Below are 25,291 nucleotides of genomic sequence, written 5' to 3' on the forward strand. Positions count from 1 at the left end.
TTTAGGGGGGCTAAGCACTGTTATTTGCATGGAAGATAAGATGATAGTGGAAAAAAAATCTATGGACTGCCGGCCAGTAGGGGAGCTGGAGCCCCCCCGCTCCGCGCGCTGCCTGCCAAAGACCCCTAGGGCTCTGTTTGGATCCCAACTTTTTTTTCAGAAGTCCCTATCACATTAAAAAGAATCTTACTATTTTATAGTATTACATAAAATCTGTTTATAAATGTTTTTTGACAGCTGAGTGATTTTTCGCGAGACGAATCTAATGAGGCTAATTAATTTATAATTTGCTACAGCGATGCTACAGTAACCATTCACTAATCATGGATTAAGATACCGTATTAGATTCGTCTCGCAGTTTAGCTCCAGGGTTCTGCAGTTAGTTTTATAATTAATATTTATTTAATACTTCTAAATACAAAAAAATCTCTGAGACTTTCTTTAAAGTCTCTGTTTCAAAACACCCCCTACTCGTTCGGTACGAGATCCTGGATCTGTTCTGTTCTGCCAGGCCTGCCGCTGCGGCCTGTGGGCGTCGGACAAAGCCGTTCTCACTGCTCTCATGAGTGGTTTGCGACACCGGCACACCGCATACTCTGCTCTATGCCATTTTCACGCAGGGAGGCTTTGAAAAAAATAGTACTCAGAGTCAGACAGAAGAGAAACATGCAAGATAATTAATTTATGTAAGGTTGTGCCGGACAACCTTAGTAGGGGGTGTTTAGGAACAAGAACTTTAAAAAAAATCCCAGAGACTTTTTAGTATTTAGAAGTATTAAATAAAGATTAATTATAAAACTAACTGCGGAATCCTGGAGCTAAACTGCGAGACGAATCTAATGGTGTATCTTAATCTATGATTAGCGAATGGTTACTGTAGCATTACTGTAGCAAATTGTGAATTAAATAGGCTCATTAGATTCGTCTCGCGAAAAAGCACTCAGCTGTCAAAAAATATTTATAAACAGATTTTATTTAATACTATAAAATAGTAAAATTTCTTTTGATGTGATAGAGACTTCTGAAAGAAGTTTGGAACCAAACAGGACCTAAACTTGATCGAGTTTCTCACATGGTTAATTGATTGTAGCTGACAAAAAACATCTGCACAGCTGAAGTACTTTAAAGTATGAATCAAGTTGCATTTTTTTATGCAACGAGCGTGTTTATAATTTGGTTCAGAACATGCACGCCCTGTGTATCGAGCATTTGGACGCCTAGTAACACGGCGTACCTAGAATGATTGAAGTACAGTAACTGGGCTGCACTTCCAGCCTCCTACCATGTACACCATTTCTTTTGGGCCTTCCGGCATCCAATAACCCATGAAGAACATCCTCTGGTTACAACTCAGTGTATAGTAGATAAAACGTTCGAGCACTATGAACAAGTAATATCTATTTTGTTACTTCGTTTATTTTCTCTTCACTATGAACATTGTATTAGCACCTCAACTTACCTATTTCTTCCATTAAAGCTATTCGAATATCTCCCGTCAGAACAGGCTGATACTCCTCAACTGGCTTTAGCAGCAATTAGCGACGACTGAGGCCTGACATCGGCAACCAAGGTCCCATTGGCGACACGGTTAGCAGGTTTCGCGTCATCTGCCCAGAAGCTTGAGGTTTTGTTGTCATCTTCCAGCATCAACTTGGTGTACTCCTCGTGGTTATACACCACATTGTTCCTCCCTCCGAAGTCCACCGGAAGGACCTCCGGATCAATGCACCTGTACAGGACCTTCATGCTCTCCTCATCCTTCAGGTACACGAAGTTCAACTTCTCGATTGATCTCGGGTCAAGGAAATATTTGACAGCCTGAAAGGATCGAAGAATTTCAGACGCTAAAATTAGAATATGGAAAATAATAAAAGAAATATGAACATTTTTTCTGTATCAAATCTACAGATAGATTTCGTATCTTTGTGAATAAAATAAAACACAGATACTAAATTTACGAAAGGGGCAGGGTTGGGAGCCTTTACCTTATAAAAAGCTTCAAATACTTTTGGGGGATTAAACAGAAATGCAATACCCAGCCTCTCAGGGTAATAATTTTGCAGGATGCTTGTAGATTCTCTAGCAGTCTTTATAGGCGTGGCATGGGCCATTGTCCATCCTGTGAAGTCTATCAGCCATACCATTTTCTCTTGACCTTCAGGAAGGCTCAGGATTGCATTCTCCAAAACATATACAAGAAACCGGATTTGCCCATCATGGGACGTTGTATTCTGAAATTCGAGAAAACCATACAGGTGAATGTTGAGCTGATGATTTTTAGGAAGGAGGCAAAAAGGAGGAAAGGCTGTTCAAAAGAGGACGCCTTGCCTCCTTTGTAGGTCTCATAATTACAACGGTTCTTCCCTCTCTATCTCGAAAACTTGCCCTGTACATTTTGCCAGTTTCCGCTTCAACATCAACATCAGGCTAAAAGGCAGTTAGCATTTGTTTGATCACCTGGCTAGGGTTCAGAGAACAAAGTAACTTGAGCACATTTACCCAGCGAATATCCTCCGGCCTATAAGCTACCCTCCACTTGAGGCTTTCTTCCAGCATTTTTTTCGACTTGGTAACATTCCAGTTCCGGGCTTCTAGATATCTTATCAAACATGCTTCACTGCAGTACTTCTCACCGCGGGCAGACAAAGGCCCAAATGCGGATTTTAATTCATTTATCTGCTCATAGGAGAGGATTACCAAGTAAGTGAGAAATCGACAAGATGAGGGAGGGAGGGAGGGAGATCTTTGTAGAAATTAAAACCATTTGCTAAGCTTAAACAGATGAAGGTCCAAAAGCAGTTCTCTTTATGACAATATCATCCAACTATTTATGGATACTTAAATTATTAAAATGGAAAGGTTCGCCTGAACTGGCACTAAGTGCAATACACGAACATCAAAAGGTATGCGAGCTCTGATGGGCAAGGGTACTGTGGTGTTTCATTTGCAGCAAAAAAAAGTGTGAGTAGATGAACAAAGTGCTCATGTGCTGATGAAACACGTACTCCTAGAGAGATTCAGTGTGGGCTTCTACGTATAAACAAATTTCAAATAGAACGCTTAAGGAAAACCTCAGTATGAACAAAAACTTGTGATGAGAAGACAATTATAACAGTCACCTTTGCTTGTCTTTGCTCAGCATCACTGGAGTTGAAATGATAGGCATGCTTTCTCCTGAACATGATTTCTTCCACTCTCAAATATGCTCAACCCTGATGATGCTGTTGGTAAGAAAAAAGATAAATTTTAAGCAATAGAGAATAAAACACATAAACCAAAGTTAGACACTGTGGAGTTACTTGTTGTCAGAATATTTAGTTATATAATGTTGGAGTCTGGATGAATTTTATGCTTTCCTTATAAAAAGAAATGAAGGAAAAAAAATGAAGAATAGACCATAACCAGGAATTGGCCCCCATTCTGAATTTGTAAATAGCCTAGACGTGTTCGAGTGTTTCTATCCTGGAAGAAACTATATGTGCTACTAAGTAATTTTCTTTTATTCTGTAGGCCAGAGCTTGCAATGACAAGAAAGGCAATAAGTGATTTAGTATTGGCATTCAATTAGAATATGGAAATAAGCAGGTGATAGCAGCATCTACTTACTACATACTTTATGTCCCCTTGACTCCCATCTGAAATTTTCTACTGATACTGAAAGTATCAGCGAAAATGACAAACTTAATTATGATGATTAACTGGGATGACACCATTGATATTTTTTCCCGGTTCCTATAATCCCTAGGCAAAGAGAAAAGGCTGTTTCTCGTAACCTATATCCATGAACTCGAATTGAAGAAGAATATTAGATCTAACAAATTAACATAATAGATACAAACAAGAACATCGATCGAACAGGCATCGAGATCTCCTAATTCTCAACCAGCACATCTTTCCCCTCAAAGATGATCCTGTCCATACAACTTACGGCATAAATTTCTACAAACAAAGAACAGAAAAGCAGGATTGTAGCAGAACAGGGACTTTGGCTCACAAGCCGGCAACGAATCCACCAAACCTTCCAGCAATCCACGCAGACGGCAAGACCGCGAACGGAAACAAGGGGGGGGGGGGGGGGGATCAAGAAAGGCTCCGTAGTCCGTACCAGGATACGCGCGGCGCCCGGCAGGACGAAGATGCGAATCACCGCAATGGCGGCAAGACAGATCGACCTGACCAGGCCCGTCGCCGCGGTGGAGAAGAAAAGGAGAAAGGGAAGCGCTAGAGGTTGACTGGCACTTTCCTGCCTCCCCGCCGGGCTCGCTGGTCCTCTCCTCCTGTCCTCTCGGGGGCGCAGGAATCAACGCACACCGGCCACCGCCCTCCGAAATGGAATCACACGCGCTTGGCACTTTGCCAGGAGAGAAAAGGGTTTAGTCAACCGTCTGTGGCGGGCCTCTAGATTTGTTCTACGTATTTCTTTCAAAAAAAAGATTTTTTCTACGTATTTGTATACTCATGCAGCTCACATTGTTCTCATCTGTGCTTCCAGAGCCGCCGCACCGCAAGCGCGCAGGCGCGGTCGCCGTTCGCGCTACGGTGTCTTTTAGCGCAAGTTATATTGACTGAATCCCGATCGACTGTGTGTGGTGGCCTCTTGGCTTGGCCAGGGCGGTTAAGCTTCAGGGCCGTTTTTGGCATGAATGAGAAAACAGATTGGTCTAGGCTACATTTAAATTTTGAAAAAATAATCCAAGTGCGGTTTAAATTTGTTCAGATTTGATGTGGTTGTCTTGGCCTCATATGACATCAATATAACTTCATTTACTGGGATGGCAAAAAAGAGTAAAATTCGACCAAATTTGCCGAAATATTATACCCTTCATTCTTTTGGGGTTGGGGGTCTGACCGATTCCCAATCACCAAAGATGAAATTCTCTTGAAGTAGAATCGTCTGGACTCTGGGTATACCGTTTGATTACATGAACAGGTTTGAGTATGACCAAGTAATACATTATTTGTTATTCATTCATTTCTGTTTGATTGTCAAGTGTCAACAACTCAACATTCCACTACCTGTCTATTTCCTTCCTTGAAAGGTATACGAAATAGCAACTCTTGTCACAGGAGGGGTTGACACTCCATAACAGGCTTAAGTAGTAAGTAATGACGGCAGAGGGGTGACCTCAGGAACCAAGGGCCCACTGATGACATGATTAACATGGTCAGTTTTTGCATCTTCTCCCCAGATGTTAGCAGTTTTGATGTCATCTTTTGTCATCAACTCAGAGTACTGCTCATGGTTGTAAACCACAACGTTCTTGCCCCCAAACTCAACAGGAATGACTTTCGGGTCAATGTACTTGTGCATGACCTTCATGCTCTCCTCATCCTTCAGGTACACGAACTTCACCTTCTCTATCGATATTGGGTCAAGGAAATACTTGACAACCTGAAAGAATTTGCGACATTTAGGTTGCAAAAGAAAACAGCACCATTTTTCTCTATTGCTACTCCGTATTTTTGTTTTGAATATTTGTAAATATTTTTTTGATTGAACTTGAAAATATTTTTTCAAACGAATAATATTAGTGAATATAGACATACGTAACATTGGGGGAAGACTAAGAGCCTTTACTTTCCAAAACGCTTCAAATACTTTCGGGGGATTAAATAGCAATGCAACGGCCAGCCTCTCAGGGTAATGATTTTGCAGGATATTTGTAGATTCTCGGGCAGTCTTTATGGGCACAGCATTTGCCATTGTCCATCCTGTGAAGTCTATCAGCCAGACCATTTTCTCTTGACCTTCAGGCAGGTTCAGGACAGCATTCTCCAAAGTATATACAAGGAACCGTATCTGCCCCTCGTGTGACGATGTATTCTGAAATTCAAAAACAATACACAGATAAATATTTTTTTGACGAATTACTCAGATAAAATATGACCTTGCCTTAGAGACAGAAAGTGTTTTCCAAAGAGAACAAGACAATATCAAGGGTATAATAGTTTTTTTTTTAAAAAGGACTTCTATCTTGCCTGCTTTGCCGGTGCCATAACAAGAACAGGTCTCCCCTCTCTATCTTGAAAACTTGCCCTGTACATTTTACCTGTTTCTGATTCAACAGAAACTTCAGGCTAAAAGGCAGTTAAAATGATGTCAAATCACCTGGTCAAGAATCAGAAAATAATATAACTTGCGCAATACATGCTAACATGTAAATAGCCAAGGACTATGAGAAAGAACAGATATACCCATCGAATATCTTCCAGCCTGTAAGCTGCTCTCCACTTGAGACTTTCTTCCAACATTTTTCTAGCCTTAGCAACATTCCAGTTGCGGGCTTCTAGATATCTTGCCAAGCATGCTACACTGCAGTACTTCTCACCTCGGGCGGACAAAGGCCCTAGTGCAGATTTCAGTTCATTGATCTGCTCGTTCGTGGTGGTTGTGTGAGAAATTGATAAGGAAACACAATGCTGCAGTTTAAAGCCATGTATTTTGTATTTCTAACAGTTCCACAATCTTATGTTTAGAAATTACCTTTGCTTTTCGCTGATCTGCATCAGTAGAATCGAAATGAGAGGCGTGCTTTCTCCTAAACATGGTTCCTTTCACTACCAGCGTCGCTCAACCCTAAAATGGATGGCACATGTAGTGATTTTTTTTTTGTATAGAAATGACTAGCAGCAGACCAAATTCAATCCCAAAGACATAATGCAAAAGTACAAAACAGTGATTATGCCAGTTGCAAAGCAATACACTTGAATGAAATTTACTTATTCCAATGCAAACATCAGAAATAACAGAATATGTCCTCCAAAAGAAATAACAGAATATAGTTGCATATTACTGGTTCTTTGGCCAAGCAAAGAACTGTGAAAATCAGTACATGGAACTGTTCAGGTGTAACCCTGGTACTTTCCCAATTAAGTATCTAGGAATTCCTATTCACTATAGGAGATTGTCTAACAGACGAAGGTCCTAGAAAGAATTGAAAAGCGGTTAAGCAGTTGGAAAGGGAAAAATCTCTCAACTGGTGGCCGACTGACATTGTCGGTACCCTATAGCAGGGATACCCACTCCTACTGCAGCAAGACAGGACTCGTGTAGCCATCCGAAACTACGCGATAAAGGACGGAGCAGCCGGGCCCCACAGGTCAGGCTCTTTCCTCACCGGGCCAACGGCCCCGGACCCGCTCCCCGCTCTGGGACGGGTCCGGTGACGCCACGTGTCCCTGAGGAGGGGAAGCTCCGAGCCAACAGCCGAGGGCGTGGACCCCCCATAGGGGTCCAAGACCTCCCACGCGTGTAGAACCAGCATACCGCCGCGGCAGGGTCCAGGGACGCCACGTGTCCCGCAGGCGCGGGCGCGAGTCTTCCGCTGGAAGGCTCGCCCACCCACCGCATTCAATGCGGGTAGTTAAGGCGTGCTCTGCCGCCGCGGCACGCGGAGCAGCCTTTGTCAGGCCTCACTAAAGACCGCATATTACCGAGGTACACAGTGCAGCCGCATCCGCGCAGAGCCGTCTGCCGCATTAAATGGATACGACGGCACGTCACATTTTCATCATACCGTCTACGCCGCAATCTACACGGCCCGTTCAGATACGCTGCAGGCAACGCCGCAAGCTACACCCTGGCGCCGTTTCGACAAGACAGGTCATAGATATGCCGGACGGAGGATCTTCACGGGCAGAAGGAAATCCGGGAATGAGATCTCCTTCGCCTGCAACGCCATAATGTATGAACAGTATGTTATTTTATACTACATCGATTGGGCCCACCTGTCAGGGACCCAACGGCCATGTACGCGCCTTCCTTGAGATATAAAAGGGAGGCGCTCGCTGCACACGGGCGCTCAAGCTCTCGGACACACAGGCTCTCAAGCTCTTGGAGCACTAGCAATACAACACACAGTGGACGTAGGGTATTACGCTTCGGCGGCCCGAACCACTCTAAACGCGGGTGTTCATTGTGTTATAGACCGAGATCGAACTAAGCGCAGCTACCCCTCGAGTTCATACTCCCTTAGGGCTTAGGCGGGTGCCTTCCGCCACCCGGCTGCGGGTTAGCACACCATGACATTTGGCACGCCAGGTAGGGGGTTCAGCGAGTTTTAGTTCATCTCATCCTTGTCTCCATGGTATGTGTGGTGGAGCACTCTCACCACGATGACGCCGTGGAGATGGCGGAGGGTGTGGCATCATCCGCGCCACGCAACTCTTGCTTTCCTGCGCCGGGGGCAACCGTGCCCGTGGAGCAGCCGCCGTCAGCAGCGGCGCACGCTGCACATCAGCGAGTGTCAGGGCGCCCGTCAAAGGCCCGCTCACAAGCTGCGAGCGGCGGGGCGCTGGCGGCAGCTAGGGAGTTGCTCCGCAACCCTCCGGCTGCTGCAGCTTCACCAGACGCTCTGAGGCAGTAGCGGGACGACGTTGACCGTCTCCTCCACCTGGCTCAGGCCTCCCCCAGTTCTGCAAGGACTGGGCAACGACCTCCGCCCGGCAATGCGGTGGTACCCTACCACCGAAGCCAGGGCGGTGCGTCGACATCCGTGCACTCCCCCACTGTGAGTGCGCGAACAGAAGACCTGCGGGCGGAGCTTAACCGCAGGCGTGCGGGTGAGGACGCCCGCGTCTCCCTCGAAAGGGCGCGAGAATGCCGCCTCAACATCGAGGGCCGCAATCTCAACGCCGACTTGGATGCAGCGGCACCCAAGCTTCCGGGAAAAGCCCGGGCACCAGCGCCTGCCCCGGTTGCCGGGGTCGGATGCGCCACACTCGCGGATCATCTCCGCGCGGTGGCCTGGCCGTCCAAGTTCCGCCCGCACCTGCCGGAGAAGTACAACGGTACCACTAATCCGTCGGAATTCCTGCAGGTGTACGTCACCGCCATCACAGCAGCTGGTGGCAACGACGCTGTCATGGCGAGCTACTTTTATGTAGCCTTGACCGGGCCAGCCCGGACTTGGCTCATGAACCTCACTCCTGGGACGATTCAGTCCTGGGAGGAGCTCTGTGCGAGGTTCACTGCGAACTTCGCCAGTGCATACCAGCAGCATGGTGTGGAGGCTCACATCCACGCCGTGAGGCAGAAACCCGGAGAGACGCTCCGGGCATTCATCTCGCGCTTCACCAAGGTACGAGGTACCATTCCTCGTATCTCTGACGCGTCTATCATTACTTCTTTCCGTCAGGGGGTACGTGATGAGAAGATGCTCGAGAAACTGGCGACGCACGAGGTGGAAAGCGTCACCACGCTTTTCTCCCTGGCTGACAAGTGTGCCAGGGCCGCTCAGGGCCGCGCATGGCACTCAGCCCCCCAAGGCGGAGTCGCCGAGGATGGTGGCTCCGGAGCCACCGTTCAGGGCGGTGGCAAGAAAAAGAAGAACAAGAACCGCGGTCGCGGGGGACCCCAGGCTGGAACCCCAGTTGCTGCGGCAGTAGCACCAGCTGCAGCAGCGGCAGCTGGGGGCCAGAATGTGAACGGCAAGCGCCCGCGCCCGCAGGGCGGTAGTGGTGGTTCATGCCCAGTGCATCCCACCGCTCGCCACAGCGCTGCTGACTGCCGCGAGATCTAGAAACTCGCGAAGCGGGTCAGTGGGCGGTGTGAGCCGCCCTCCAAGGACGGCTCACCCCCTCCTCGCCAGCGGTCTGGCAAGGAGAAAGTCTCCGACAGTGAGACCGCTGCCGGGGGGAAGGAGCTGGGGTACCAATCCCCTGTTAGCGAGCTGAAGGGCGTTTACCGCCACGACAACTCCGACTCCGACAGTGAGGAGCGCCGCAAGAAGCTGTACGTAATGTACGGCGGAAGCTGGGAGCTTGTCTCCCGGCGGGACGTGAAGACCCTTTGCCGAGAGGTCCTTTCGGCGAAGCCGGGGGTCCCGAAGGCGGTGCCGTACCACAGGTGGAGGGACACCACCATCTCTTTCGGGCCATCTGACTGCCCGGAGAACATGGCCGGGGCTGGTGTACTACCTCAAGTCACCGCCCTGTCATATCCAACGTCAGACTCTATCACGTGCTGATAGACGGTGGGGCTGGCCTCAACGTCATCAGCTATGCAGTGTTCAAGCAGCTGCAGATCCCGGAGTCCAAGCTGACTCCCTCTCGCCCATTCTCTGGAGTGGGCCCATATCCAGTGTTCCCTCTGGGGAGCATCACTCTGCCGGTCACGTTCGGGACCGAGGAGAACTTCCGCACAGAGAGTGTCCAGTTCGATGTTGCGGAGGTGAACCTCCCGTTCAATGCCATCATTGGCAGGCCGACTCTCTACCGCTTCATGGTCATTGCCCATTACGGGTATTTGGTCATGAAGATGCCTTCCCCTGCAGGTGTCATCACCGTGCGGGGTGACCGCACCTCTGCCGTCGCTGCAGTTGAGAAACTGCATGCTCTGGCGGCAGAGGCTGCACGTTCCGAGGAGGACCCATCCACCTCGCGAGCCAGGGCGCCTGCAAAGTCACCTAAGGTTCAGCCGTCCGATCCGGACAATGTTCCCGTGAAGACCGTGCAGATCGGAGCGGACTCCTCCAGGACGACCCGCATCGCGGGAAACATGGAGGAGAAATAGGAAGACACGTTCATCACTTTCCTCCGGGCAAATGTGGACGTGTTCGCCTGGAAACCATCACAGATGCCCGGGATCCCCAGGGAAGTGATCGAGCACCATCTAAGAATCTACCCCGACGCCACGCCGGTACGCCAGAAACCTCGGAAGCAGTCCGTGGAGCGGCAGAACTTCATCCATGAAGAAGACCGCAAGCTGCAACACGCTGGCTTCATCGAGGAGGTCCACCGCCCTGAGTGGTTGGCCAACCCGGTCATCATCCCAAAGGCCAACGGGAAGCTTCGGATGTGCATCGACTACACCAGCCTCAACAAGGCATGTCCTAGAGACCCCTATCCTCTTCCACGCATCGATCAGATCGTGGACTCCACCTCCGGGTGTGACCTTTTGTCTTTCCTAGATGCATACTCTGGTTTCCAGCAGATTCAGATGTCTAGAGAGGATAGGAAGCATACTGCTTTTATAACAGTGGATGGACTTTATTGCTATATTGTCATGCCATATGGTCTGCGGAATGCCTTACCCACGTTTGTACGAGCTATGAATAAAACTTTCTGTAACCTAATTAGAGATATTGTTGAGGTGTATGTTGATGACATTGTGGTCAAGACTAAGGTAGGGTCAACACTAGTTGAGGACCTGTCCCTCGTCTTCGACCGACTACGCGCCACGCGCACGAAGCTGAATCCCGAGAAGTGCATGCTCGGTGTCTCGGCAGGGAAGCTGCTAGGTTTCCTGGTCTCACATCGAGGCATCGAGGCAAACTCAGCCAAGATCAAGACGATCGAGGCGATGAGGCCTCCTGGCCGCATCAAGGACGTCCAGAAGCTCACTGGATCTCTGGCCGCTCTTAGCTGCTTCATTTTGAGGCTGGCTGAGAGGGCCCTCCCCTTCTTCAAGCTGTTGAGGAGGTCCGGTCCATTCTCTTGGACTGAAGAGGCTGAGCAAGCCTTCCAGGAACTGAAGCAGCATCTCACCTCACTGCCAGTATTGGTGGCTCCAGAGCCAGGTGAGACGTTGTTTCTATACCTTGCTGCGTCTGCAGAGGCGGTCAGCATGGTGCTGGTGGCCGAGAGGACGGAGCAAGCCCGCCAGGGGGACACCAGGGTCCCTCCGACCAAGGATGGTGAGCCGGGCCACTCCTCTGTCTGAAGGTCCGGAGGAGCCTCGACCCAGTGGGACCCAGAACCGCTGGGGGCCCAAGGACCTGACGTGGTGGACAAGGACGAGCCGGACCCGGTGGCCAGGGTCCAGACCATCCAGAAGCCAGTCTACTATGTCAGCGAAGTACTTCACGAGGCGAAGGCCAGGTATCTTGAGACGCATAAGCTTATCTATGCCATACTTATTGCGTCCAGGAAACTGCACCATTACTTTCAGGCACACAGGGTTGTTGTAGTGACCACTTATACACTGAGAGCGATCCTGCACAATTCCAACGCCACGGGCAACATCGCCAAGTGGGCAGCAGAGTTGACTGAATTCCAGCTGGACACCAACGTCGGACCCCCAGAGCCGGAAATCAGAACACCAGTCTTCACCGAGCCCCATTGGACACTCTTCTTCGACGGGTCCGTCCGTGAGCAGCGGGCCGGAGCTGGTGTGGTCCTCATTGACCCAAGCGGAAATCAATTGAAGTACATGGTGCACCTTGAGTTCAAGGCCACCAACAACATGACAGAGTACGAAGCATTGATCTTTGGCCTGACACAAGCCCTGTCTCTGGGGATCCGGCATCTCCTGGTGAAGGGAGATTCTCAGCTCATCATCAAGTAGGTCCGGGGGGATTGCAGCTGCAACAAACCCCAGCTCGCGGCATACCTCATTCACGTGAGGAAGCTCGAGAAGGATTTCGAAGCCTTGGAACTGCAACATGTTCCCCGCGAATTCAACTCAGCAGCAGATGGTCTCTCCGCAAGAGCATCTACCTGGGCATCTGTGCCCGAGGGCGTCTTCGAAAGACGGTTGGTGAGACCTACCGCTCAGCCGGCCGAACTGGGTGAAGGGGATCAAGCTAGCACCTCGAAGCTAGCGGTCCCAGCGGCATTCCATCTGTGATGCCCGCCCTGGGTTGTGTGCTCTGTTGAGAACCCTGGAGACCTCATAGAGCCACTCCCACCTACTCAGGGAGGTCCCGATGCATGGATCTCCGAGATCCGGGACTACCTGAAAGACAATATCCTTCCTGATGACGATGTGTCCGCTGAGCGCATAGTATGATTGGCTAAATGCTACGCGGTGGTAGAAGGGGATCTCTACCGCCGTGGCGCCAATGGTATCCCCATGCGGTGCATTTCCCAGGAAGAGGGCCGCGAGTTGCTCGCGGAGATCCATGGATGCGAGTGTGGAAGTCATTCCTCATCTCGCACACTTGTTGGTAAGGCCTTTCGGCATGGCTTCTACTGGCCGACAGCACTTCGGGATGCAGCAGAGCTGGTAAAGTCCTGCAAAGAATGCCAATTCCATGCAAAGCAAATACACACACTGGCTCAGGCTCTGCAAATGATCACGCCCTCATGGCCATTCGTCGTATGGGGCGTGGATATCCTGGGGCCATTCCCCCGGGCCGTCGGCGGATACCGGTTCCTCTACGTCGCCATTGACAAGTTCACAAAGTGGCTAGAGGTTACCCCTGTGGTGAACATCACTAAAAAATCAGCAGTCGCATTCCTCAAGTCCATTGTGTGCAGATTTGGCGTCCCAAACCGTATCATCGCGGACAACGGGACCCAATTCAAAAGCAGACTCTTCCAAGAGTACTGCGAGGACAATGGCATCCAGCTATGCTTCGAGTCCGTGGCACATCACCGCAGCAATGGATAGGTCGAGAGAGCGAATGCCGAGATCCTCAGGGGACTCAAGACACGCACCTATAACTGCTTGAAGAAGCATGGTGCCAAGTGGGTTGATGAGCTTCCGTGTGTGCTATGGGGCAACCGGACCACGCCCAGCCGAGCCACCAGGGAGACCCCATTCTTCCTGGTCTGCGGGACTGAAGCATGCCTTCCCCCGGAAATTCACCTGTGCTCACCACGGGTCCAAACTTTTGACGAGTCTATGCAGGAACAGCTGCGGCGTGACGATGTGGACTTCATTGACGAGCGAAGGTGGCGAGCCGCAATCCAAAATGCACGCTACAACCAGGCGCTCAGGCGTTATCACCAAAGGTTCGTTCGCAGTAGTGAGCTCCGGGCTGGGGACCTTGTCCTAAGGCGGATCCTGAACCGAGCGGGGCTTCACAAACTCTCCCCCAGCTGGGAGGGTCCCTTCAGGGTGACGGAAGTATGCCAACCCGGATGCGTTCGCCTTGCCACAGAAGGAGTGCCGCTCCCCAATCCGTGGAACATAGAGCATCTGCGTAAGTTTTACGCTTAGACAGAGCAGGGAAAGAACTTTTCCTTTGTAATAAGATAGAATTAGCGTGCGGTCCAGAGCGGTGGGGGTCCGTCCCTGTAAACCCGGCATCTGGCGTCCATCGCACCACCGGCTAATATTAACGCGCGGCCCAGAGCGGTAGAGGTCCGCCCTCATAAATCCGGCCTCTGGCATCCATCGCGCAAGCCATGTATATCAAGTTGCAAAGGAAAGATTTGCTCCCAGTTCTGTCTTTGTGTCAAAATTTTATTTCGCATTCCGATTCACAAACTTTTTCCCTTTCTTACCCCCGCGCGGACTCTCACTCTTGCCGTTACAACTAAGATCTGTATTGAATTGCTGGACTACCGTACAGGTCCGGACCCCCTTTGATGTTGGAAGAGGGGTGCGGACCCCTAAGGACCTGCTCTAGAGAGGGGGTGCTCGTTTCCTGGGGTGGTCTGGAGTCCTATGTAGCCAATTAGCCGGTTCCGCACCCAAAGCCTACACGCTCCACCACCTTGTAATGAGCGCTCTAGTACCCAGAGCTGGGTAATTAGGGACCCGAACCTCGTTCTAGCTCAAAGGTTGGCTTCCTAAGTCCTACATGGCAGGTCCGGATTCATATCTCAAAGGATCAAGTATGACAGAATGGTCTCACCCTTTGATAGGAGAGGTCCGGGATCCTGTGAACCAGATCTGAAGAAGAGGTGCTTGTTTCCTGGAATGGTCCAGAGTCCTACGTGGCCGCTTAGACTGGTCCCGTACCCTAAGCCTACGCACTCCACCACTCTGTAACAAGCATCTTGCTATCTGGACCTGCGTACCCGGAGCTCCGGACCTCATACTAGTTTGGGGGCCCGGTTCAGAATAGGTCCCGCGGGCCTGCTACTAAGCTTTGACTTTGAGTGGTATGCAGGTTAGGCCTTGACTGGTGGTAGCTAGCCTCAAACCATTGAGGCTACCTACCAGGGGGTCCCGGCATCCGCTTTAAGGCTTCATGCAGATTGAGGTCCAGTCTCAGTGGTAGACAGACTCAAAACAACTGAGCTTGTCTCCCAGGGGGCCCGGAGCGTTCGCTTTGAGCCAGACACCAGGAATCGATTCTGCATGCGTCAAACAGCTAAGTTGCAGTATCATTACTACCATCCCAGCGAGTTTGATTTACCTCTCTGTAGTTTTTTCTGATATACAGGGAATAAGTCGCTCGTTTGACTTGCAATCTATGCTACACCTATGCCCAAGGACACTTGGTCAACATCATATGGGGGTTCGGAGTGTCTTCTCGGCTCGGATGGAAGATAGGTTCTAATAACTGAACCTATCTACCAGGGGGCCAGGGGGCCGGGGTGCTGCATACCGCAAACCACAGCAACTGACAAACAACTCAGTTGAAATTTTCTTCTATTTAAAATTTCAACAAGTACAATGTTTTTACATCTACAGAAAACAAAACAAAAGTGCTACTGCTGTGATGGCCCAGCTCCGGAATCTGCAGGCTCACGCTTGAAGTAAGCAGCGACGAAGTCGACGACCTCCCGCACGCCTTCCCGTGTGGAAGCTTCAGTCTCCGCCACCGGACCATCAACGACTGGGGCCAGCGAGATGGCGGGGTCGTGGCTTCGGAGGCAGGTAAAAATGTGCTCCGCCACCATCAGGATCAGCCCACGGCCCTCGGCTTCGAGGTGGCCGGCGAGGACCTGCTCCAGGCACTGGAGTCTCTCTGAAGCGGAGTCCAGCAACGGGAGGGCATCAGCGAGTGAAGCTGGGGGCTGTGCCACTTGGATTGGACTTAGTCCGAGTGGCACCAGAGCCGAGCTTGCTTCAACCGCCCAGTCGATGATTCGCTGGGCCCCCTTGCGCTGGTCCTCCTGCAGCTTCCGGACCGCCTCCCGCACCCGGGCGCCCAGTGCTGCTTGGGCCGCCTCCACCTGGCGGGTCCTCTCCTGGAGCTTGGCCTCCTTCTTCGCCGCCGACTCCTTCAGGAACTTGAGGGCCTCGCGCTGGCGCGCAAGCTGGAGCTCCATGTTGGTGGCGTGGAATTCCCGCTTTGCAAGGGACTTCCTATCCTCCTCGAGCTCCATCTCGGCAGCAGCCTGCTTGCTGGCGGTCTCCTGCAACTGCTCGCGCCATCCATGCAGAGTCTCAGAGAGCTTGTCGAGCTCCTGCTTGCGGATCTCGAGACCCTGGCTGCGAGTCTCGAGCTCGGATCGCTGGGCCATAAGGCTGGCCTCCACCTTAGCAATGGCCGCCTCCCGCTGCTCCAGGGCTTTCTCCCGCCCCGCCACCGCGAGCTCCCGGCAGAACACCATCCGAAGACTGGCTCGGTAGGACTCAAGGCCGGCCTCGAGTTTGGACCGAACACGCGCAGCATGGGAGGCTTCGTCCTTCGTGCGCCTCTCCAGGTGGATGGGCCAGTCGCCGAGGCGCTGGCGCTCGCTCTCCAGGGCCGCCTACTCCCGCTGGAAGGCTGCCTCGACAGTAGAAATCGCCTCTTCTATGGTCCGCTGGACCCGGACTAGCACCCGTGGGAGGGGAACTGCATCCTTCTCTGGGGGACCCTGCAGGAGCCGCCTACTAGAAACTACCTCCAGCTCCTCCTCTGCTGCAGGTGGGGAGTTGGGGGTGGGAGCACCTGGTGCATCTGCCGCGGGCACCAAAGTGCTCGTCGTAGCTGCGTCAGCCCCCGCCGGGCTCACTGCCGCCAAGCCCGGTGCCGCCGTGGTTGGGATCTCGGGGGCCACCGCGTCGGGTGTGGCTGCGCCTGGCACTGGCGCATCCGCCGCCGCCGCGTCGGGCGTTGCTGCGCCTCGTGCTGGCGCATCGGCCACCGCCGCGTTTGGTGCCATCGGGTTAGCGAAAGCCGCCATACCCGAGTTCCCCGCGCTCGCCGTCGCTCCCGCCGTTGCCGCCGAGGCCCCGGTCGCCTGGACCCCCGCTAATGAGCCAGCGGCGGTGGAAGAGCTGCCTGGGCGAGAGGCCCTGGCAAACAAAGAGAAGAAGCCTTCAGCAAAAAGCGAAGCACCGGGAATAAGGGGAGTGAACGGAAGAACACTTACCCCGAAGCGCCGGGTCTCCAGCGCCCACGGAGGCTCGGCGACTGCTTCTGCTGCTGCTGCTGCTCCAGTGGTGGCGGCGGAGGCGCACCTCGTGGCTGCTCCTGCTCCCGTGGCGGCGGCGGAGGCGCAACCCGTGACTGCTGTTGCTGCCGGGGGGAGACATCTCTCGGCGGTGGTGGTAGCGGCGCGGCTACTCCGGGGGTCCCGCGAGAGCCGGGGGCCCAGGAGCTACCCTGACCCGCGTCCTCAGCGGTCCTCTGATGCTTTGTGGCGGGCTCCATAACTGGGGTCCCGTCGCCGCGGTGCAACCTGCGCCGGCTCGCTTCCCCCGACGACGCACCGGAGCTGCTCCGGGCCTGGCTGGGACCGCTCGCGGCGAAGCTACCAGCCACGGCCTGCTTGCCCTTGGCAGAAGGGCCAGACCCCGCAGCGCTCGGCACGGCCTGTTCCTCGGACGCACCAGGGATCCGGATTCCACGGTCCGGATCGCCTCCGGTCTGGCGCTCTGCCAGGTCACCGTCGTCGAGGGTCGGCAGGGTGGCCAGCACCGCAGTCCTCAGGCGTGAGTCCTCGCAAAGAGGAACGACACCCTGGGGAAGGATCAGGTGCTCTGGGACGAAGATCTCCCCCGTCACCGCCCGCACCAGGACCTCCAGGGCTTCCTGGGTCAGATCGCTCCCCTCTCCGCGGTGGGTCCTGCTGCAGTCGTTGGGGCCGGTGAAGCTCCAAGCAGGACGCGACCGCTGCTTCAGGGGGGCGATCCGGCGCTTCAGGAAATCCCCGAGCACGTGTAGCGAGATGAGGCCGCCCTCCACCAGAGACCTGATCTTGCTCAGCACGGGGTCGAACGCCGGCGGCAGGGACGGCTTAGCCCGCCAGGACTGGCGGTCGGAGGCGGGTCCCTTAGTCGGCAAGGCGAGGCACTCGTTGGCTTCGGTGGTGGCGATCACCCACTCCTTGCGCCAATGCTCCCACTTCCCGCCAGTGAGGCCGGGAATGTAGGGCGTCAGCAGGTCGCTCCTCGTCTGGAATTAGTACGCCCCCACCTCATCCTTCCCCTTCCCGGACTTCACCAGGACGAAGAAGTGGTGGAAGAGGATGACGTGGGGCCGCACCCCCATGAACATCTCGCATAGATGGACGAAGATTGACGTCAGGAGGAGGGAATGGGGCGTGAGGTGCTGGAGTTGGAGGCCGAAATCTTCCAGCAACAACAGCAGGAACGAAGAGATCGGCAGCCCCACGCTGGTGGAAATGTGTGAAATAAACAGCACAAATTCCCCGGCGCGCAGATCGCCGAGTGTAACCGAACCCGCTCGGATTCCCCAGGCGGTCTCCTGAGAACTCCACCCGAGCAAGCGGCGCACCACGTTCAGTTCGTCCTCGGTCTAGAACCGGCGGGGACGGACGAGTGACGCCATTTTTCTGTAAGGGCGAAGAGCAATCTGCGCAGAAGAGCAAGGGGGAGAAGGCTCGAAGGCAAAGGGGCGCAAAGGTTTGGAAGGAAGAAGGCGAATGCGGAAAAGTAAACGTGGTATGCGGTTCGTCCTTTTATGAAGCCTGACCCAACCGGCGCGCCCCGGAACCGTCGCTGGAACCCAAGCGACGCTCACGCGTGGTGTTAACCGCCCAGTCCATGACAAGGGGGCCAGGCCCACCTATCAGGGAGGGCGGGTAACAAACAAAGGTGTGAAAAGGCGAGATCTGAACCGTCGCCCGTGCGCGAAGCGAGGCGGAAGCTAAGCTGACATGCGCGCATTAAGCGCTGGCATGACCATGCTTTTCGAAAACTGCGCTGGTGGTAAAAAATCTCGTTTACTCCGGCCGCAATAATGCCGAGCGTCGCTCGCATGACTAGGTGTACCACTGTGCGTGGGGGCCACGAGTCAGTAAGCCGTTGCGATGTGATGAGGCAGCGAAAAACCCGATGGATGGTCAAAGCCGGACAAGACTCTTGCAGTATGCATAGTCTAATGCTTGAGGCTTCAAGTTATGCAGTGCCAAATCACAGTAGCAGCCCCACCTGCGGGTTCGTCCCCTCTCCCGAGATGGGCCCGAGGGCCACTGTCGATACCCTGTAGCAGGGATACCCACTCCTACTGCAGCAAGACAAGACTCACGTAGCCATCCGAAACTACGCGATAAAGGGCAGAGCAGCCAGGCCCCACGGGTCAGACTCTTTCCTCACCGGGCCAACGGCCCCGGACCCGCTCCCCGCCCTGGGATGGGTCCGGTGACGCCACGTGTTCCTGAGGAGGGGAAGCTCCGAGCCAACAGCCGAGGGCGCGGACCACCCATAGGGGTCCGGGACCTCCCCGCGTCCGTCCGGACATCCCACGCACGTAGAACCAGCATACCGCCGCGGCGGGGTCCGGGGACGCCACGTGTCCCGCAGGCGCGGGCGCGAGTCTTCCGCTAGAAGGCTTGCCCACCCACCGCATTCAATGCGGGTACTTAAGGCGTGCTCTGCCGCCGCGGCACGCGGGGCAGCCTTTGTCAGGCCTCACTGAAGACCGCATATTACCGAGGTACACGGTGCAGCCGCATGCGCCGCATCCGCGCAGAGCCGTCTGCCGCATTAAATGGATACGACGGCACGACACCTTTTCATCATACCGTCTACGCCGCAAGCTACACGGCCCGTTCAGCTACGCTGCAGGCAACGCCGCAAGCTACACACTGGCGCCGTTTCGACAAGACAGGGCATGGATATGCCGGACGGAGGATCTTCACGGGCAGAAGGAAATCCGGGAATGAGATCTCCTTCGCCTGCAACGCCATAATGTATGAACAATATGTTATTTTATACTACATCGATTGGGCCCACCTGTCGGGGACCCAACGGCCATGTACGTGCCTTCCTTGAGATATAAAAGGGAGGCGCTCAAGCTCTCGGACACACAGGCTCTCAAGCTCTCGGAGCACTAGCAATACAACACACAGTGGACGTAGGGTGTTATGCTTCGGCGGCCCGAACCACTCTAAACGCGGGTGTTCATTGTGTTCTAGACCGAGATCGAACTAAGCGCAGCTACCCCTCGAGTTCATACTCCCTTAGGGCTTAGGCGGGTGCATTCCGCCACCCGGCTGTGGGTTAGCACACCACGACAGACATTAATCAATTTGGTCCTCAGCAGTATACTGTTGTACATGATGTCCTTCTTCAAGATCCCGAAAGGGGTCCGTAAGAAGTTGGATTATTTTCGTTCTAGATTTTTCTGGTAAAGTGACGAGCATAAAAAAAAAATATAGATTAGCCAAGTGGGATATCCTGTGCCAACCTAAAGACCAAGGGGGCTTAGGGATACACAACTTAGAGGTAAAAAACATAGCCTTGCTCTGTAAATGGTTATATCGTCTGCCAACGACAGATGGTACATGGCAGCAACTCATCCGCAATAAGTACATTGGGGCAAAGTCACTTGTGCAAGTCCAATGGAAAAACGGAGATTCTCATTTCTGGGCAAGCCTAATGAAAACGAAACAGGATTTCCTGAAATTCGGAACCTTCATAGTTAAAGATGGGTCACAAGTGTGTTTTTGGGAGGATAGATGGCTAGGCAATATAACTCTCCGGGAACAATACCCTCAGCTTTACAATATAGCCAGGAAAAAACATGATACGGTGGCTGATGTACTAAGTACACAGATCCTAAACATATCTTGGCGGAGAGACCTAATTGGTAACAAGCTGATATTGTGGAACAATCTTCTATCTCGACTAGAGGGAATAGAACTAAGACAGGAGAGAGATGAATTTAGATGAAATTTAGACCAGTCTGGTGTTTTCTCTGTGAAATCACATTATTTGGGATTAATCCATCAAGATACCCCAAACCTGAATAAGAAACTCTGGAAACTGAAGACCCCACTAAAAATCAAAATCTTCTTATGGTATCTCAGGAGGGGTGTCATTCTCACAAAAAAACAACCTAGTGAGACGAAACTGGCAAGGAAATCAACAGTGCTGTTTCTGTCATGAAAATGAAACAATTCAACATCTGTTTTTTGACTGCAGGTTCACTAGAATGTTATGGGCAACAGTATATGCGGCCTGGGGATTACCCAAACCCCGCAATATGTCTAATATGATGGAAGTTGGTTAAATGGAATACCCAAAGATTTTAAACCATTAGTGCTTGTGGGCGCGGCAGCTTTGTGTTGGTCTGTTTGGCTCTGCAGGAATGCGGTGGTGTTCGATAACAAACAATCTTCCTTTTTGCAGGTTATCTACTTGACGACACGTTGGCTACGTACGTGGGTTATCCTACAACGGCCTTCTTCGCAGAATATCCTTGTAGCAGCATCTCCATTTCTTGGCGCAGGTGGCCAAGGATTTTTTTTGCCCAGGCTCATGGGTGGCGGTCTAGTCGTAGGATTGACTGTCACTAGTGTACCCTGTGTTACCCGGACACCCGTGTCTTAATTTTTTTGCCGAGTCGGATACCCCGCACCCGTGTCGGATTTCAAGTGTTATTTGCCGTGTCCCCAAAAATTCTAACGAATCGGACACCCGCACCCGAGTCGGACACCGACACCCGCACCCGTGTCCATGTAACACTGAGTGTACCTGGTTATATTAAAACTCTTTTTAGGCTGTGTGCAGTTACGGCAGAGGCCGGGAACATTTTGAGTTGATGTATCACCTTGATGTATCCTCTTGAAATCAATAAAGTTTTCCCTTTCCAAAAAATATTACTGGTTCTATGCAGAGTACTACTGTTTCAGAATATTTACGCAGAGCGGCGTTTCTGCATACCAAAATAAATACACTGACGTGTTCGATTGTCTCCAGTAACTACCAAAACAGCAAGGACATCACCCCCTTTAGCTGATCCACAATTATGTACTTGTTCTGTTATTATGTAGCTAGGCCATAACCTTTACATGCCTTGAGGAGTTAACCAGCAATACCAGACAAAACCATGTAAAAGACAAGTAATTCACTGGATTTGGCAATTGGCATCCACTAGTAGAATAGTAGTATGGAAATGAGCAGGCACAGGCAGCACCCTCTTAGTTCTGGAGTTGTGGTATGTCCCCTTAACTGTTCCTGTTTGCTGATATGTACGTACATTGACAGCGAAAACGTGAAAACATACTCAATAAAGTAAGACTGTGTTCGTAAAAGGACGGCCTTAATTAAGCAGCTGACTCTATTGAGGCCATGTTTAGTTCCCACCCCATAAATCCCGTAAACGCAAAAAAAAAAATGTCACATCGAATATTTCGACACATGCATGGAGTACTAAATGAAGTCTATTTACAAATTTTTTTTCATAGATGGGCTGTAAATCGCGAGACGAATCTAATGAGCCTACTTAATCCATGATTTGCAACAGTAATGCTACAGTAACCATCTGCTAATTATTAATTAATCATAGATTAATTAGCATCATTAGATTAATCTCGCAATTTACAACCCATCTGTACAAAAAGTTTTGTAAATAAACTTTATTTAGTACTTCAAATTAGTAAGATTCCATCGCAAATTTTTTTTGCAAAACATCTAAACACGGCCTGAATGTCCGGATTGTTACTTACTTGGAGTTAAGGGGATAGGCTCATATACCTAACATCTGCCTGCGAGAAATAGTAGATCTGACGAAACGAAATGACCGTATGATACAACCAAGAACTGAAGAACATGAGTTCCACAGGTAGGCCCCATCAAGATCTCGGTGTCTCTATAGTCTATAGCTGTTGGGTGAACCTGCACGGTGCCATCTTTTTCCTCAAAAGATAATCCTTTTTTTCTTTTTTACGAACGGGGCACGTTCTTCGTTAAGAGGCTTCATTAAGATATAAAGATGGTCTTTTCTTTCATACCACTAAGACGATACTCCCTCTAATCTAGCATGTAGGTTGTTTTGACTTTTTAAAATTCGTAGTATTTGTTATGTACTGAACCGCACATCAAGAATTCAAGAATCTAGAAAAGTTACAACAATCTAAATTTCGAAATGATGAGGAAATAACAGAGAAGCCGTACAAAAGGGCTTGGACGGACGATCACAAGGAATCAACAAACAAACATAAGATTTCCATGCCACAGGACAAAAAGAGGACTCTACCAAACCAGTTTGCAATCGAGCAACAGCAGAAACAGGAACAGAGATGAGGATCGAGAAAGGCTCCATACCAGGATACGCAAAGAAGGCAGGCGGCCCAGGGAGCTGCGAGCCTGCGAGTCGTGGCGCACTGGCGGCAAGACGGGCCTGGCGAGGGCCGGCGCTGCGGGGAAGAAGAAGAAGAAGAAGAGGTGAAGGGAATCGGCGCTAGAGTTGGACTGGAATTTTCTTTCCTCCCTCGCCAGTCTCCACCACGCTCGCCGGTCCTCTACTCTGGAGGGCGCAGGAATCAACGCACTCGCGCCGAGACCGAGGAAGGGAGGGGGCCTTCTAGAAGGCTTTCGTGGAGGTCAGCGGAGGAGGTGTGGGGAGCTGGGAGTTTTTTTCTATTTTTTTTTTCGCCGGTCCTCTCTTCTCTCCTCGTGTCCTCAGTGGTGCCTCAGTGCGTGGAACACGAGCAGGGGCGCGCGCGTGCTAAGGTCCCCATGAGCGTGGAGTGATTTATTGGGTATTAAAATCTGCCCAGCTTAAGAATTATTATTAGCACTCGATTAGTTAGTATAATCAAATTTTCTTTCAAAATTATCAAAATTTTGAAAAAAAGATTGGTAGGTCCATATTTTGGTATGGCGAATTTTAGTATCCAACAACGGAGACTTTTTATTAGCAACACATCACCGTCGCCAGCGTTTTGTAGGTGCTATTGCGCAGCGAGCAAAAAGAGCCTCCTACGAACCAACGGGATCACGGCCTATCTGCCGCATGTCGTCGCGTCAACAGTGCTGGCACGGTTGCACCACCGGCTTCTGTCGCTGACTCGCTGTCCATCTGGACAGCAAACGATTCCACACTTTTTTTTTTATTTTGAGAGAAGATCACCATGGCTGCACCATGGAAAATCTGTCGGTGGAGTGGAAGGTAGCCGAGGTGGTAGAGAATGTAACAGGGTTATTGATTAGTTGCGTTAGAGCAAGTATTATGGTGGACGAATAGCCGGCGTATACAGGGGCGGATGCACACCCCAGGCCACCCGGGCCATGGCCTGGGGTTCGGCCCAATTTTTTTTCATTTTACAGTAGTTTCTATCTCTGGACTTGGATCAATTGCTGAAGAAGAATAAATATATTACTTCGCGATGACGCTTTTTGTATGTTATCTATCTTTCCGTTTATATTTTCTGTATCTTTTGAACTGTGAGTTTGTGGACGTCTATACTTAAAACTCGGCTCGGGGTTCGACTTAATCCTGGTTCCGCCACTGGGCGTATATCTACGTGGAGAAGTGAGAAACGAGGAGAGAGAAACAAACCGGCGCCTGGCAACGCACCCGCACTCCCGCAGGGGTGGGCGAAACTCACTGCGCGCGATGTAATTGGGTGGGCAAGAATCTGCAAAGCAGCGGGACCTGCTCCTGTGGCGCATGCCTCGTCGCCCGCAGCTGGCGCGGAGCGGACGTAAACATGCTCTTAGCTTAGCTAGACATAATAATCATTCAGTTATTCTAAGACTTAGACGTCCGATATATGTTCATTGTTGGACGCTCAACACATATTGCGAGAGACCATCACCAATGCTGCAATTATTATTTCTTTATGTTTTGTGTGAATGTTGTATGAAATAGAGTATTAATATTGCGGTGAGAATTTTCTATCCTCAAATCAGATGTCAATTATTTGAATACATATTTTTTTATTACAAATGGTTGATTTCGGATGTTGCAACGGTTATTTATGATGATGTACCGTCTAATGAAAAAGTTAGGCAAAATAGGCATCTTGGTCCCTCAACTTTCCACCAAGGGTCAAGTTGGTCCCTCAACTATGAAATCGACCAATCCAGTCCTTCAACTTTTGTTCTTAGGTCAAGTTTGTCCCTTAATTTTCAAAACGGTTAATCTAGTCCCTCAAGTTTTATGTTTGGATCAGGTCCATCCCCTCGGAAGCTCATTTTGTAAATATCTAAATATGTTTAACATCTTCCGCATACTTTTATGTGTATGTTTATTACAAAGATCGACTGCTACTTCTTTTTAACTATATGGTAAGTCTAGAGTAAGCACTCATATTAAGTTTGCCAAAAATAGTTAGCTTGCAGAAATCCGGATAAGCATGCAAATTACCGAGTTTGAACTTAATTGGAAATATATTTCTTAAAAAATAATTGGTCTAATCAGATAAGTAAAGTGGACAATTGGGCAAAAAAAAGTTAGTGACTTACCGTGCGCATAAATAGATTGATTAAGCACATAACACAAAATAGATACAATAGATATAAAGCATTAATATAAGCTGCCTGAGA

General features: G+C 51.0%; 2 protein-coding genes across 6 annotated transcripts; both read right to left on the reverse strand.

Annotated features, from left to right (window-relative positions):
• Window positions 1-1,118: 1,118 nt before the first annotated feature.
• On the reverse strand, window positions 1,119-23,196 carry LOC120691087 (phosphatidylinositol transfer protein 3-like). Of its 5 annotated transcripts, XM_039974048.1 has the most exons (7): window positions 23,066-23,185; window positions 15,060-15,064; window positions 3,120-3,223; window positions 2,500-2,676; window positions 2,329-2,427; window positions 1,986-2,231; window positions 1,315-1,818 (listed from the first exon to the last, which is right to left on the reverse strand). In XM_039974048.1, exons 3-7 carry the CDS (start codon window positions 3,180-3,182, stop codon window positions 1,516-1,518), a joined length of 888 nt encoding a protein of 295 aa, XP_039829982.1. In that variant the 5' UTR covers window positions 3,183-3,223; window positions 15,060-15,064; window positions 23,066-23,185; the 3' UTR covers window positions 1,315-1,515. The 5 variants fall into 5 exon arrangements, with proteins under 5 accessions (XP_039829984.1, XP_039829982.1, XP_039829981.1 ...); XM_039974050.1 differs by lacking the exons at window positions 15,060-15,064; window positions 23,066-23,185 and adding an exon at window positions 4,106-4,397 and having other exon boundaries at window positions 1,119-1,818; window positions 3,120-3,221; XM_039974047.1 differs by lacking the exon at window positions 15,060-15,064 and having other exon boundaries at window positions 3,120-3,221; window positions 23,066-23,196.
• LOC120691088 (CRAL-TRIO domain-containing protein C23B6.04c-like) lies at window positions 4,785-23,295 on the reverse strand. The gene is made up of 6 exons (XM_039974052.1): window positions 23,066-23,295; window positions 6,485-6,577; window positions 6,196-6,372; window positions 5,980-6,078; window positions 5,579-5,824; window positions 4,785-5,392 (listed from the first exon to the last, which is right to left on the reverse strand). Exons 2-6 carry the CDS (start codon window positions 6,545-6,547, stop codon window positions 5,093-5,095), a joined length of 885 nt encoding a protein of 294 aa, XP_039829986.1. The 5' UTR covers window positions 6,548-6,577; window positions 23,066-23,295; the 3' UTR covers window positions 4,785-5,092.
• Window positions 23,296-25,291: the final 1,996 nt, after the last annotated feature.

Source organism: Panicum virgatum, chromosome 9N, assembly GCF_016808335.1.
Source record: "Panicum virgatum strain AP13 chromosome 9N, P.virgatum_v5, whole genome shotgun sequence".
NCBI lineage: Eukaryota > Viridiplantae > Streptophyta > Magnoliopsida > Poales > Poaceae > Panicum > Panicum virgatum.

Coding starts and splice junctions, on each gene's coding strand:
- LOC120691087 (XM_039974050.1), bottom strand. CDS start 3,182: ATGTTCAGGAGAAAGCATGCCTATCATTTCAACTCCAGTGATGCTGAG. Junction 2,428..2,499: donor GGCCGGAGGATATTCGCTGG/GTAAATGTGCTC, acceptor ACTGCCTTTTAG/CCTGATGTTGATGTTGAAGC. Junction 2,232..2,328: donor TTATGAGACCTACAAAGGAG/GCAAGGCGTCCT, acceptor CTCGAATTTCAG/AATACAACGTCCCATGATGG.
- LOC120691088 (XM_039974052.1), bottom strand. CDS start 6,547: ATGTTTAGGAGAAAGCACGCCTCTCATTTCGATTCTACTGATGCAGAT. Junction 6,373..6,484: donor CAGATCAGCGAAAAGCAAAG/GTAATTTCTAAA, acceptor ACGAACGAGCAG/ATCAATGAACTGAAATCTGC. Junction 5,393..5,578: donor TATTTGAAGCGTTTTGGAAA/GTAAAGGCTCTT, acceptor AAATTCTTTCAG/GTTGTCAAGTATTTCCTTGA.